Source organism: Sciurus vulgaris (genome assembly GCF_902686455.1).
Source record: "Sciurus vulgaris genome assembly, chromosome: 10".
Taxonomy (NCBI): domain Eukaryota; kingdom Metazoa; phylum Chordata; class Mammalia; order Rodentia; family Sciuridae; genus Sciurus; species Sciurus vulgaris.
This window is the reverse complement of record NC_136470.1, coordinates 2,346,438-2,361,293: the sequence shown is the minus strand read 5'-3', so window position 1 is coordinate 2,361,293 and position 14,856 is coordinate 2,346,438. Positions and strand designations below refer to the sequence as shown.

The following is a 14,856-nucleotide window of genomic DNA, read 5'->3' as shown; positions in this document are numbered from 1 at the left end:
TGCAGAATGGGAAGTCACTTAACAGGTACAGAGTTTCTGCTTGGGAAGAAGAAAAAGTTCTCCAAATAGTGTGATGGTTCCTGGGAGGGTTGAGCCAACCTGCTGGCCTGCCAGGGTTCACATATTCACACCTGGAACACACTTAATGCCATTGAATTATAAAATAAAATTAAATACAATTTTAAAATAAAATAAAAAGGGCTAGGGATGAAGCTCAGTGGTAGCATGCCCCCAGGTTCCATCCCCAGTACCAAGAAAAAAAAAAAAAAGAAAGAAACCCTCTGGAATCAACGAAGGACACAGCATGGAGCTAGCAGAACTCAACAACTTCAGGCATATTCCAGACCATGCCAGGTTTCCAGGCAACAGAGATTTGGAGCACTCCACTCCTTCAGGAGGACTTCAGCTTTCAGACTTGACAGAAAGCAGGATGGATGGTAAGGTACAGGGAGGTAGGGCCAGTCTGGTTCAGCACTTCATCTGCCAGTTGACAGTGTCAATAAGGGAGTGCTCTTTAACTTAATAAAAACAAGAGGAATTTTTAAAAAATTATATATATACATATATATATGTGTGTGTGTGTGTGTGTTGTTGATGCTCCTTTATTTTATTCATTTATTTATATGTGGTGCTGAGAATCAAACCCAGTGCCTCATACATGCTAGGCATTCTGCCACTAAGTCACAACCCTAGTCAAAGAGGAACTCTTTGAAAGTCAAATTTTAAAATATATACACTAACATATTGCTTTGGTCTCCGACTTTAAAATTCACAAGAGTTTAAAGACTGCAAAGCACATGCTTCTATGGACTTTTTTTTTTTTTTTTTTTTTTTTAACCAAGTGGGTTGTCTTTAGGTTGCCAGGTGCAGAAAACTTAAGGAAGGTGTGTTTTCTCGTTGACCTTGCTGTGAACAGCAGGGACACTAGATGAAAATGCTCCCTGAGACTGACCTCCAGCACAGTCCCTATGGCACTGGTTGAGAGCCAGCCTTTGCCCCGTGTCTCCTCCTGAGAGCATCTGTATGAAGTGTTATTATCCATGGCACTGAAGAATCAGAGGAAAGAATGGTCCTTCCTAGAGTGCATCTACTAACTACCAACTATGCCACATTCACAGGCCCAGCTGTTTGCCCTTCTCTACACACTGCTGACCCCACCATTGGCAGGAAAACCCTGCAGTTCTAGAGGCAGCACAAACTAACTGCACTACTCTATCCCCTGGCTACTCTATCAAATGAGCAGCAACCTAAGAGATGACACTCGCTGCTGGAGTAAGTACAAAAATGCAGCATCCTCAAGTTTCTTTGCCAGTAACCAGGACCTACAGAACCACCAGGCACAGACAGACCCCATGTGTCACCAAGCATCTTAAACGGCCCTTTACATCTCCTGGCTCTGCCAGCTAGAGCTCCACAACTTGCTGGCTCATGACATCTAAGCCACTGTGCCTTCCTCTATGCTTTGCACTCAGCCTCAGCCACAAATGGCATGCTGCCTCTAAAACTCCACCTAAAAGAAAATGAAGGTACTCTACGATGCCACACGCAGCAGGTGCAGCTTGTGTGCATGTTCAGACTGCCACTGCAAGGGGACGCCCACATTTGTTTTAGCTCTCACAGGAAGCCCAGAGCCAGCACCTTGCAATAACGCACTGAAGGAAGCAGCTACAAAAAAAGGAAAGTGTGTTCCTGTGGCCGTGGGTGACTTAAATGGCAACCCTCTCTCACAGGCATCATGGGGTCTGAGAGGTGCTGCATCTCCTCCTTTGTCCTTGGCCAGCAGCCACTTGAGGTACACATACACAGCAGGAGCCTGGTACACATGCACACCCATACAACGGGGGATGGAGCTGCCATTTAAAGACTCAACTAACTGCATGTGCTCCAGCCTATGAGGCCATTTCCTTCATTTGGAATAAGAACAACTGGACTTCTCAGTTAATAGCCAAAGGACAAAACAAGTAAGGAGTCTGTTCTACCAAGAAAGCATCTGCACCCAGATCTACACAAAGAGACCCACTTCCTAATGCCGAGTGTACATTTCAGAACATAACAGTGGTCACACGTTGACTCATCTGACTTTCTTTATTCAAAAATGAAAGAGGCACAAAAAATAAAGAGCTAAAATGTCCAATGTCATCTGTAATAGCGTGGTCACCAAAAGGTCACAAAGGTAAACCTGCATTTTGGGGATTTTATAATTACTAGAGAGAATGAAGTGCTTTTCAAAGAAATGCTGGCCACGAGGTAGGGGTTATCCTCGGTCATGGCAGTCTATGGGCAGCAAGCCGAGGCTCTCAGAAAGGCTCCTCTAGGTCACACTGATGTGGGTCGCGGATCCACTCACATCCATCTCTAGTCTATTGCAGAGAGCTGCCTCTAACACACAGCTCACGGTGATGGCTCTGACTACAAAGTGAGGGACCTGGGGAGGGGAGGGACATGGCATTCTCACCAAGCCCCATGGTGGCCAAATGCACCTACACACCCTGCTCCAAGGCACGGAGGTCTTCCAGAAGCTCCTGGGCCACGGTCTGCAGGTGGGCGTTGCGGCTCTCAGACATGGCCAGGATGCGCTGCAGGGGCAGGGAGCTCCGGAATTCAGAGGCGGACTTGGAGAAGACTTCTGGTTCCAAAACCACAGACTGGACTAGCCTCAGTACATGAAGACACACCTCTGCATCTGGATCTAAGGACAAAGGTGATACTTCTGGTTAACAAAAACTTCTCAGGGACCTGCCCCACAAGGGTTCTTTCCAAATGACAGGCTTCACAGCTGAGGAAACTCCAGACTAATCCAGAAAGCCACTTCTTGATGTAGAAGCAGCATGTTAAAACACAATCATTGTCTACTTAGTAACTGGCTGCCTTCAAACATAACCATATAATTTTAAAACTAGAAATATGAGGGCCGCTGTGGGGGTTTAGAAGTGTCACCCACAGGCCCATTTTGAAGGCTTGGTCCCCGTAGCACTAGCAGGAGGTGGGAGAACATTTAGGAGGCAGGCCCAGTGGAAGGAGTTTAGGTGTGCCCCTAAAGGGAACAGAGGAACCCCAGGTTCTTCCTCTGTCTTTGCTTTCCAGCTGCCATGAGGTAAACAGCCCTCTTCCGCCTCATATTCCCACCATTATTTACTGCCTCATCACAGGCCCAAAGCAACAGGGCCAAGTGACCATGGACGGAAACTTCTGAAATCTTGAGTTGAAATGAATTTTTCTTCCTTTGAAGCTGATAAGCTCAGGTATTTTGCACAGCAATGTACAGCTGATGAACACAGCAGCTTTCCATGTTGTTTGCTAAAATTCTGCCTATTCATACAATTGTTTTCAAAGGAATTTCATTTTCACTTGAACTGCAGTAAACCCCCAGAGACAACATACAGAGAGAGCTTCTGTGCAGGGCGACTGAGTCACACAATGTCAGGGGCTGCAATATTCACACTGAATTCCGTTATTTTCCATGTGAATGCTCCCAGAGTCACTAAAGAAAGCTAGACCAAGACAACAGTGCAATTCAACACTCTCATCTCCACTGGGATGGAGCCAACTGTCGGCCATTTCTCTACTGGGGACCTCTGACACGCCATAAATTCACTCCCCCATGGTACAGTAACTGGAGCCAGGCTCAAAACTAGCACCTCCTTCTTAGCACATTACAAGAAGCCAGTGAAATGGACAATCCCTCAGTGGCAGCTGCCACAACACCACACCCCTGCAGAACAAGAGGGGAGACTGTGGCTGGGGAAGGGGAAGAAAACCCTGCACAAGGGTTTCCTGGGCAAGGGGCAGGAAACCATTCTGAGCCCAGACCGTTGGAGTCCTCCTACTCTGGGAGAGGGATTAGAAACATCTCTACCTGCCAAGGTATAGGGCAGGATGGCTACCACAAAACCATGACAGGATTATGGGGAACACCCACCACACAGGCACAGATAGACATGAGGGGTCAAAGCGACATGTTCTTCCCCAGAAGCCCAGCAAACACCTCATAACTATACCTGGGACAGAAGCAAAGGATGGAAAGAAGCTCCTCTGAGACAGACACAGGGAGGGCTGCAAGCTCAGGGTGAAGACACAACTCAGCCCTCTTCCTGAGCTCAAGGAAAGGCTAGAGGAATCTGACTCCAGCTGAACAGATGGTAACCATGACTACACTCAAACCCAAAGTCAGTTCCACAGACATGACAAACTAGCAGAGCAGAGGCGTGGCAGCTCCCAGGTATAAACACCACGTACCTATACCATTCTCCCCTGCAGGGTGGTACAGGATGACCTAGAGGCCAAGAGCAGCACAGGACCTTTTTCTGTATAGGCCCTGGGCTAGAATGACATCTAAACTTTTAAAGGATTTTTTAAAAGAAAAAAATAATAATACATAACGGGGACCATCTGTGGCCAATGAACTCAAAATATTTACTATCTGTCCCCGGATGGAAGAGGCTGGCTGAGGTTGTTGCCTGCTCTCGAGGTGGTCTGCACTGTGTGCTGGTGCTTGAAAAGTGCTCAGCTTAACAACTGGCTGGTGGAACCATCTTGAGGTGGCCATGCTGAGGAGCCAGGAGGTCACAGCAAACACCGTCATACTGTCCAGCAAGCACCTACCATGCAGCCTAGGGCATATCCAGCAGAACACAGTGAAACAGCCATAGAGAAGACTGTGCACAGGGGAATCCTAGTCAGAAGATCAAAGGGGAGTCCATCTCGCTTCTCCTTTGAATCTAGCAATTCACATGACCAGCAGAAGCAGGTCAGGAATCCAAGCAGGTGGGTGTGGACACACTCAAGGATTAAGCCTGGGAAGGCTGTGTTCATGGGCAGCAGAGTGTTTGGGGGACTGGCTCCCCTGCCCAGGAGTAGCATTCTTGGGAAGCTCCCGAGATTCAGACTCCTGAAAGAATTCGGCAGCTGCCAGGCCCTAGGGGTGAGTTGATCTAATCTCTTCAGAGCAGTCGCCACCCAACAAAGTCCCTGAGGCTGATTAGACCTAAGACCCCACCCCAGAACCTCACTCAGAACTCTGCAGCAGACCCACCCTGGGAGTGCACTGAGCTGGTCTGCAGATAAAACTCCTCCCCTTTCTATCCTGTCCTGGTCAGAAGGGAAGCCGAGAGCCACTTCAACCAGCTCCAGTACTAGGCCACTCCAGCGGGCAACTTAGTGGACACAGAGAGAAAGGCAGCGAGCCCAGCCCTGGCTCTCCCTAGTACACAGCCCAAGAGAAAATGGAGAGGACAGCCGGGCACAGACGGGGACCGTCCAACATACATATATGCAGATACGTATTTATTTTTCTCATTTTTAGCACTTTTCACTGTTTTCTTTTTCCTTGCCTTGTCTTTGGGGGTTGGGGTGTGTGTTTGTATATTTGGGTTTGTTTTGTATTGTTTTCATTTGTTTCTCCTATTCCTCTTTCTCTCTTCTGCTAACAGCCAGATTCTGCTGTTCTCTCTTTCTTTACTTTCTTCTTTTTTTCCTCCTTCCTTATAACCATCACCTGTTACATCTCTTCTGAATTGTTTACTTTAAATTGTAGATTCTTTTCTACCTTCCTATCACATTTTCTTTTCTCTTAATTAACTGTATTCTTACCATCTTTCAGCACTAATTGGTTTATATAGCTTCTGCCCTCTCTGTTAACGTTGTTATAATTATTACTGCTGAGGATGCTGTACTTGACACCTGCTGTTTGCTTTAATGTCATATCTAGTTCATGTTTTCTTATTATTTTTGCTGTTGGCAACTACTGACCCGACCATTTCTGTTTTTCATGGCAATTAACACTGGTGATGTCACAGTAGGAACCAGAAACTTATTTTAATGTTGCAGATTGTTTGCACTGGTTGTAGTTGTTTCCCCCTGTTCTGTGAGGTGCTGGGAACCTACACAGCCACTACAAGGTCACAGAAAAGAGATTCTGCTGCTGAACTAAACTCCACCAAAAGACAGAGTGCACTCACTGTTCACACACAAATTAATGACAATGAAGCTGCACTTTAATACAAAGAACAGAAGAGATGAAAACCCAAACTAATGACCAGGCCCCAAGAAGAAACGGCTAGAGGTGGGCCCCACGGTCCCACCTATGAACATTCACTGCTACAGCAAAAAGAGAGGGAACACAAAGGCTGCGGATACCACACATATAACGGGATCCCCAGCTAGATTACGGCACTTTGGCAAGTGAAGGCTGTGCCATAAAACGGGGACTATAAATTAGTACAACCACTATGGAAACCAGTATGGAGGTTCCTCCAAATACTAGGCATGGAACTACCATATGGCCCACTCTTCAGTATTTATCCTAAAGATTTAAAGTCACCATACTACCTGATACGTGTATACCCATGTTTCAGCAGCATAATTCACAGTAACCAAACTGTGGAACCAGTCTAGGCATCCATCAACAGATGGATGAAGAAAGTGTAGTAATCATACACAATGGAGTTTTAGTCATCCATGAAGAAAAATGAAATTATGTCATTTGCAGGAAAATAGAAGTAAAGACCATCATGTTAAATGAAATAAGTCAAACTCAATCGGTCAATGGTTCTATGCTTTTCTCCTAAGTGGAAGCTAGAGAAAAAAAAGGAAAACAAAGGCAGGGACAGAGCTCATGAAAATCAAAGGGAGATCAGTAGAAAAAATGGACCAAAAGAGGAAGGGAGGAGAAGCATGGGGAGTGATATTGGCCAAATTATACTGTTACTTTATTGCATGTACGAATATGTAACAACAAATCCTATCATTATGTACAACTACAATATGCCAATAAAAACAACTGGAGCTGGGTACAGTGGCAAACGCCTGCAATACCAGCAGCTCAGGAGGCTGAGGCAGGAGGATCACAAGTTCAAAGCCAGCCTCAGCAACAGCAAGGCACTAAGCAACTTAGTGAGACCCTGTCTCTAAATAAAATATAATAGGGCTGCAGATGTGGCTCAGTGGTTGAGTTCAATCCCTGGTACCAAACAAAATAAAATAAAAATGGAAAAAAATAAAAGAGGGCTGCAGAGCCTGTATTATCATCAAAATAGATTTCATAAAAAGTAGTAATACCAGGGGATATGAGGACATTAAGTAATTATACAGAGGTCAATGCACTCAAAGACATCTTAATTATATACTTACTTAACAAAGGAGCTTCAAAAGTCACAAGGCAACCTATGATAAAACTCCCAAGGGCATATAAGCAATCACAATGAGAGTTGAAAACTTTTATTCTTATTCTTTTATTGAGTTTTTAAAAGGAAGAAAAAAATCAGTAAGCAGATAAATACTGTACAATGCTACCATCCCATCTGCCTAGCATTTAGAGAGATAGCACTGTGTCCAACATTGTGCCAATGAGACTCCTCCCCAGTGCCCACAGACATCACCCAAGACAGACCCAGGCAGGACCATAAAACACATCTTCAAATATCTAAAAGAATCCAAGTATCATCTGTAACCACAAGAGAGCAAATCAGAAACAATAAAAATACATTAATAAATAATAGCAAGACATCTTAAAAAAAATCCCCAAATACCTGCAAATCAAATAATATACTTCTAAATAATATATGGATCCAAGAGGGAAACTAAGAAATATTATGAATGAAAACACTATAAAAACCTGTGTTTGTAGTTCAATCAGTGTTTGTAGGGAAATTTATAACATTAGATGTTTATGTTGAAGTTGGGCACAGTGGTACACAGGAGGATCCAAGTTGATCAGCCAGTCTGAGCAACTTAGTGAAACCTTGTCTCAAAAGATAAAAAGAATTGAGGATGTAGCTCAGTGGTAAAGCACCCCTGGGTTCAATTCCCAGTACCAAAGATCTCAAATTATCTTTGCTTTCACCTTTAAAATGCTTGGAAAACAGCCAAGAACAGTGGTGCATGCCTGTAATCCTGGCAACCTGGGAGGCTGGATCACAAGTTTGAGTTTGAGGCCAGCCTCAGCAACTTAGTGAAACCCTCCCAAAATAACAAATGAAAAACAGAGGGGGTGTAGTTCAGAGGTAAAGCACCCTGGTTCAAAGCCCAAGAATACTCCCTGCAAAAAAATTGGAAAACAGCAAGTCAAACCCAAGAAATGAAAAAAAAAAAATAATAATAATAAATATAAAGAGCAGAGATCAATACAAATGAGGAAAAAAAATCTAAAAATAAAAAATCAAAAGCTTTTTTTGTTTATTTAAAAAAAATCTACAAAACTGATAAACTCTAGCCAGAGCAATTCAGGAGATCAAGACAGAGGGAGTCAAGGAGAAATTATGTATATCAGGAATAAAAGAGGGACCATCGTTACAAAATACTACAGACAGTGAAGGGAACATTATAAACATCCTGGTGCCCATAAATTAAAATAGACAAGATTCCTTGGAAGACGTCAACTGCCAAGTCTACTCAAAAACTTAAAAATAATTAGCCCATGTCTATTAAAGAAATTGAGTTTGCAGTTAAAAGTGTTTAAACAAGTATGGTACCTGAGTATCATAAAGTCAACAGCTTTCCTCTGCCATACCTTTCTTACCATGATGCTTCACCTCACCTCAGTCCCAGAGCAATGGAGTCAGCTTACCATGGACTAAGCCCCTGAAACCATGAGCCCAAAATAAACTTGTCCTCCTCTAAGTTTTTCTTGTCATGTATTTTGGTCACAGTGATGAAAAGTGGACAAAAAATTGGTAGCAGGAGTGGAGCAGCTACTGTGACTAAACTGACCATATGTTTTAGAAGCCTCTGAAACTAGTCTGCAGGAGTTTAGAAAAGGTTGGAGGGGCAGGCTGGAGAAGGCCATGGTCCAAGGGGGCTTGACTACTGCTCAGTTTGGCAGCAGATCTTGGCACTGTTCATGTGATGCTAGTCCTGCAGGAACACGGGATGCTGGAGTTAGGGATTCAGGGAGGCTTCCACTGAGATTTCAAAGGAACGCCTGGGAGCCCAAGCAAAGTGTAGCAATGTTGGAATCCCTGCAGGCAGCCCCTGCGAAATCAATGTATGAAGCTATGAGAAGGAAGTCAAAGCTGCAGTGGAGACTCCAGGATTGAGAGATTCCAGTAACAGGGATCCTCTGCTGAGAAAAGCTGCTGGCTGTACACAGAAAAAAAAAAATTTTTAGTTTTTGGTAAAATACTTTTTCCCACATTTTTACTGGCACATTATAGTTATACATAATGGTGGGATTTATTGTTATGTATTTGTATAAGCGCACAATATAACAATATAATTTGGCCAATGTCATTCCCCAGTATTTCCCCTTTCTCTCCCCTCCTCCCGCCCCCAGGCCCTTTCCTTTACTCTACTGAACTCCCTTCCATTTTCAGAAGATTCCCCCTAACTTTCTTTTCCTTTTTCCTCTCTATCTTCCACATGTGAAAGAAAACATAAGACCCTTGACTTTTTGAGTATGGTTTAATTAGCTTAACATAATGCTCTGAAGTTCAACCCATTTTCCTGAAAATAACATAATTTCATTTTTCTTTATGGATGAATAAAACTCCACTGTGCATATATCCTATGTTTTCTTTTCTTTTTAGGTGGTATTGGGGATTGAACCCAGGGGTCCTTAACCACTAAGTCATATCCCCAGTCCTTTTTATATTTTATTTTGAGACAGGGTCTCACTAAGTTGCTTGGGCTGGCTTTGTGTTCATGATCCTCCTGCCTCAGACTCCTGAGTTGCTGGGATTGAGGCATATACCACCATGCCGGGCTGTGCCATGTTTTCTTTTATCTTTAACCACAGATGGACACCTAAGCTGATTCCATAGTTTGGCTATGGTGAATTGTACTGCTACAAACACGAATGTGCACACATGACTATAGTAAGATGACTAATTCTTTAGGATAAAAAATTCCTTAGGATTGGTATAGCTGTGTCGTATAGTATTTCCATTCCTAATTTTTGAGGCACCTCCTTACTGATTTCCATGGTAGTTGTACTAATTTACAGTCCTACTAACAGTGTTAAAGTGTTTTGTTTTCTCCACATCCTCCCCAGCACTTATTATCGTATTTTTGATGACTGCCACTTTGATTGCTGTGAAATGAAATTTCAGTGTAGTTTTGATGTTCATTTCCTTAATTGCTAATGTTGCTGAACTTTTTTTTAATGTATTTGTTGGCCATTTTATTTCTTCTTCTGAAAAGTGTCTACTTAATTACCCATTTACTAATTAGGTTATTTGGGTTTTTGTTGTAAAGTGTTTTGAGTTCTTTATATATTCTGAATATTAATCTTTTGTCACAGGAGTAGCTAGTAAAGATTGCCTCCAATTCTGTAGGTCCTCTCTTCCTTGGCTGTGCAGAAGCTTTTTAATTTGATGCCATCCCATTTATTAACTCCTGAGCTTTAGGGATCCTATTGAGAAAGTCACTGTCTGTGCCTATATGCTAGAATGTGGACCCTATTTTCTTCTAGAAGCTGCATAGTTTTTGGTCTAATTCTGAGGTCTTTGATCCATTTTGAGTTGATTTTTGTGCAGGTTGAGAAATAAGGATCTGCTCTCATTCTTCTACATATGGATAACTGATTTCCCCAGCACCATTTGTTAAAAAGGTTTTCTTTTCTCTAACACGTTTTTGGTGCCTATGTCAAATATCAAATGACTACAGATGTGTGGGTTTGTTTCAGTGTCCTCTATTCTGTACCACTGGTCTGTGTGTCTGTTTTTATGCTATTACCACACCACTTTTGTTACTGTAGCCCTGCAGTACAATTTGAAGTCAAGTATTCTGATACTCCAGCATTGCTTTTTTGGCTTAGAATTGGTTTGGCTATTCCGGGTCCCTAATTCTTCCAAATGAATTGGAGGACTATGAAAAAACTTGTAAAACAATGAAGAAAAAAAAAAAAAAACAGGCTCAGAGGGCTTCATTTACAAATTCCACCAAACATTTTAAAAATAAGTAATAATAATTCTATACATATCTTCCAGAAAATAGAAAAGAAGGGAATGAATCAGCTCTTTTGAGGCCAGAATTACCCTGACACCAAAACTAGACAAGGATATTAGAAAAAAAGAGTTGTAACCCTCAGGAACACAGACACAAAAATTCTAAACAAAATATTAGCAAATCAGATCTACCATTATTATACACAAAATACTTCATATGCACTTACTCTAGGAATGAAAATTTGGTTCAACATTTGTAAATAACTCAATGTACCACAGCAATGTGAAGAAGAAAAAATAAATTACCTTTACCACAGATGCAGAAAAGTTCTTCCACAAAATTTAACACCTAATCATGATATGAAATCTCAGCAAACTAAGAGTAGGAAGGAACATCCTGAACCAGATTAAAGTAATCTTTTTTAAAAAAGTGTACAGCTAATATCACATCTTTCTTTTGTGGTGCTGGGAACTGAACCCAGGGCCTTGTGCTTGCAAGGTAAGCACTCTACTGAGTTATATCCCCAGTCCCCCATCTTTCTTAAGATTAAAGGATTTCCAACCTTACCACTCCTATTAAAAATCATACTAATGATGCTAGCTTGTGCAGTAAGATAAAAAAAAAAAAAAAAAAAAAAAGCCCAAGGTTTATATATCAGGGAGGAAGAAATAAAATATCTTCATCTGAAGACAACAGATTGCCTACACAGAAAGTTCCAAAGAATATAAAAAGAAAGCCACTAGAACTAATTGAATTTTTCAAGGTTTTGGGATACAAGGTCAACATACAAAGATCAACTATATTTACATAATAGAAATTAAAAACTGAAACCTATTTTTAAGAAATGCCATTTATGACAGCACCAAAACCATGAACCATTTAAGTAAAAATCTTATAAGATTCAAATGCTGAAAAACAAAATGTTTATGTAAGGATCCTAAGACAATTTAAATAAATGAAGAGATACACCATGTTTATGAACAAAAAAATTCAATCAATAATGTTAAGACCTCAAAACTTCCCAAATTCATCTATATATTCAGTGTAATCCTAACCAAATACCAGTAGAAACTTTTGTGGAAATGGACAGCTGATTCTCAAATTAATCTGGGTAAGAAAAGAAATTGGCACAGCCAAAACAATTTAGAAAAATGAGTGAGGTTCTAAAAACTGAATAGTCAATATGCAAAACCAAAGAACTTTAATCCATACCTTGTCTTATACACAGAAAAAAGAGACCAACCTCTAAATTATAAAAATTCTGGAAGAAAATCACTTATGACCTTGAGATAAAGACTTCTTAAGATATAAAACCAAAGCACCATCAGCACCAGAAAAAAAACTTACAAGCCATATCAAAATTCTAAATGGGTGTTCTTCAAAAGATACACTTTACATTAGGTGGTAGACACACCTATGATGAAATTTATAAAGGGCTGGGATGTAAATCAGTGGTGAACACTTGCGTAGAATACACAAGGCCCTGGGTTCAAACCTCAATACTGGGGGGAAAAAAAAGATACAGTTAAGGCAGTGAAAAGACAAGCCATACTGTACCTTATAAATGATCTAAGTGTAGAATACAGAATACACACACATCTCTGAAAACTCAATGATAATACTAACATTCAATAAAAGTGGGCAAAATATTTGAAAAGATACTTCACCAAAGAAGATATACAAGTAGTAAGCACACTAAAAGATCTCAGCATCATTGGTTATTAGGATAATGCAAATTAAATCCACAATAAGATACCACTACACACCCCCAAAATGGATAAAATTTTTAAAATTAAAGTTATCTGACAAAATCAGGTATTGGCAAGAATGAAGAGCAATGAGAACGCTCATACATTACTGGTGGAAATTTAAAATTGTTTCACACTTTGAGAAAACAATTTGACAGTTTCTTAAAATTTAAGCATATACTTGTACAATTCAGTAATCCAACTCATATTTAACCAAGATCTTACATTTACCAAAAAAAAAAAAAAAAAAAAAAACTATATACAAACACTTACTCAAAACCACCAAAAACTGGAAATAGTCTAAACATCCTTCAACTGATGAGTGGGTAAACCACTATTATAATGGAAACGTGTTCAGCAATGAAAGGAAACAAACAAATGATACAAGCAGTAACATGACAAATCTCAAATAAATCAGGCTTGGGAGGAAAAGCCAGACCCAAAATCTATACACAACGTGATTCTGTTTATATGCTACTCTAGAAATGGCAAAACTACATAAACAGAAAACAGGATCTGTGGTTATCAGGGCTGGTAGGTTAGAGGATGTGCTGACTTCAAAGGGGTACAAAGGAGTTATTGTGGGTGACAGAACTGTTCTATGTCTTAGACTACATGGTATGTGTACCTGTCAACTCATGAACAGATTTTACTTTGCATAAATTATAACTTAATAAACTGAACTTTATTTTAAAAAATGACAGAAGCAACAATTAGATCCTGGGTCCTCTCTGCCACTCCTTACTCCTTGCCCCTGGACAACTGCCCCTTCCCTAGAGGACTGAAAACTTATTTTTGAAAGAACGTCTGGAGCAGGTACAATTGAGGATAAACGTTCTGTCCAGATAACACAGGGATTAAGTAAGCCCAAACCTGTAACTTATCAGACATTATCCCTTTCCATGCTGTTTTCAGTTTAGGCCTTCAAACTCTTGATACAGTCTGGAGAAGTCCTCTCTGGACCATCCTACCAATCCAAAGGGACACACTCAAAGACACTGACTGCCCTGTGGGTTCCCAACGCATTCTGCACCAGCATACATTGCAGTCTAGTTCACGAGCTCTCACACAAGCTCAGCACTTCCAGCTGGCATTAGACATGAGCAGACAACCCCACATTACCAGAACCTGAGAAGAGACAAGGGGCTGTCACAATAAACAGAAACAAAAGAGAGGCAAAGGAGAGAGACTGTGCAGTATATAGAAAAATTTTTAAAGCTATTACTAACATCCTTGAGGAGATAAAATAAGTTTTATAATGCACTGCAAGAATGGAATGCTATTTTAAAAGACATTCCCCCAAAAAAACAACAGTCTTAGAAATTAAAAGCATGACAGAAATGAAGACTTCAGTAGGAAGTATGGAAAACCCCGAGGAGGACTGTCTTAAAAGCAGTGCCACAAGAGGACTGGGGTTGTAGCTCAGTGGCAGAGTGTTTGCTTAGCCATGTGTAAGGCCCTGGCTTCAATCCTCAGCATAACATTAAAAAATAAAAAATAAAGGTTCACTGACCATTAAAAAAAATTTTTTTTTAAATGTAGTGCTATAAGAGAGACAGAAAACAGGAAAAAGAGAAGAACAGATCAAGAAGTTCTAAATCACTCCTTAGTGATTCAATTACACGATCACAAAATGACTTCCAGAACCGAACGGCATCAGTTTCCAAACTGAAAGGACCCTTTCAGCTAAAGTCAAATTCATAACTGATAAATTTAACAAACCAAAACACAACAATGTGAAATTTCAGTTCAGAAAATGAAATGGAGAAGATTCTACAAGCTTAAAAAGGATCACATAAAGAATCTTGAATCAAAATTCAACAGCATTGGGTTTGTGGCTCAGTGATAAAGCGCTTGCCTAGCATGTGTGAGGCACTGGGTTCAATTCTCAGCACCACATATAACTAATGAATAAAGTAAAGGTCCATCAAAACAAAAAATCAATAGCATTGAATGTTAGAAAATAATGGAATGATTTCTTCAAAATTCAGAAATAAAAACAAATTCCAATCTAGAATACTATTTAACTATGCCCATAATAGGTGAGAGGGTAAAATAAAGACAGAATATCTCAAAAGCTTATGTCCCACACACTCAATTTCCAGGGTGTACTAGAGGGCCTGCTCCACCTAAAGCAAAGAGGAGGAAACGTGGGTCAGAGAGTGAAGAAGGACGCTCTGATCACAGGTGTGCAAGTTGGCCTACTGACAGAAGCAGAAACTTCCTC

At 40.9% G+C, this 14,856-nt stretch overlaps 1 protein-coding gene and 1 long non-coding RNA gene across 7 annotated transcripts in view; one reads left to right on the top strand and one right to left on the bottom strand.

Moving 5' to 3' along the window:
* Window positions 1–2,071: 2,071 nt before the first annotated feature.
* HSF2BP (heat shock transcription factor 2 binding protein) overlaps window positions 2,072–14,856 on the bottom strand; it is an 83,507-nt gene continuing 70,722 nt past the window's right edge. For 5 of the 6 annotated variants that reach the window (XM_079100672.1, XM_079100677.1, XM_079100675.1 and 2 more), the window contains one exon: window positions 2,072–2,689. In XM_079100672.1, the coding sequence (XP_078956798.1) occupies window positions 2,481–2,689 (209 nt within the window). In that variant the 3' untranslated portion in view covers window positions 2,072–2,480. Of the gene's footprint in view, window positions 2,690–6,444; window positions 9,076–14,856 lie in introns of those variants that run through there. The other variant, XM_079100674.1, reaches the window with a different exon arrangement.
* LOC306637855 lies at window positions 9,072–14,160 on the top strand. The gene is made up of 2 exons (XR_013757296.1): window positions 9,072–13,445; window positions 13,545–14,160. It is a non-coding gene; the product is annotated as an uncharacterized lncRNA (long non-coding RNA).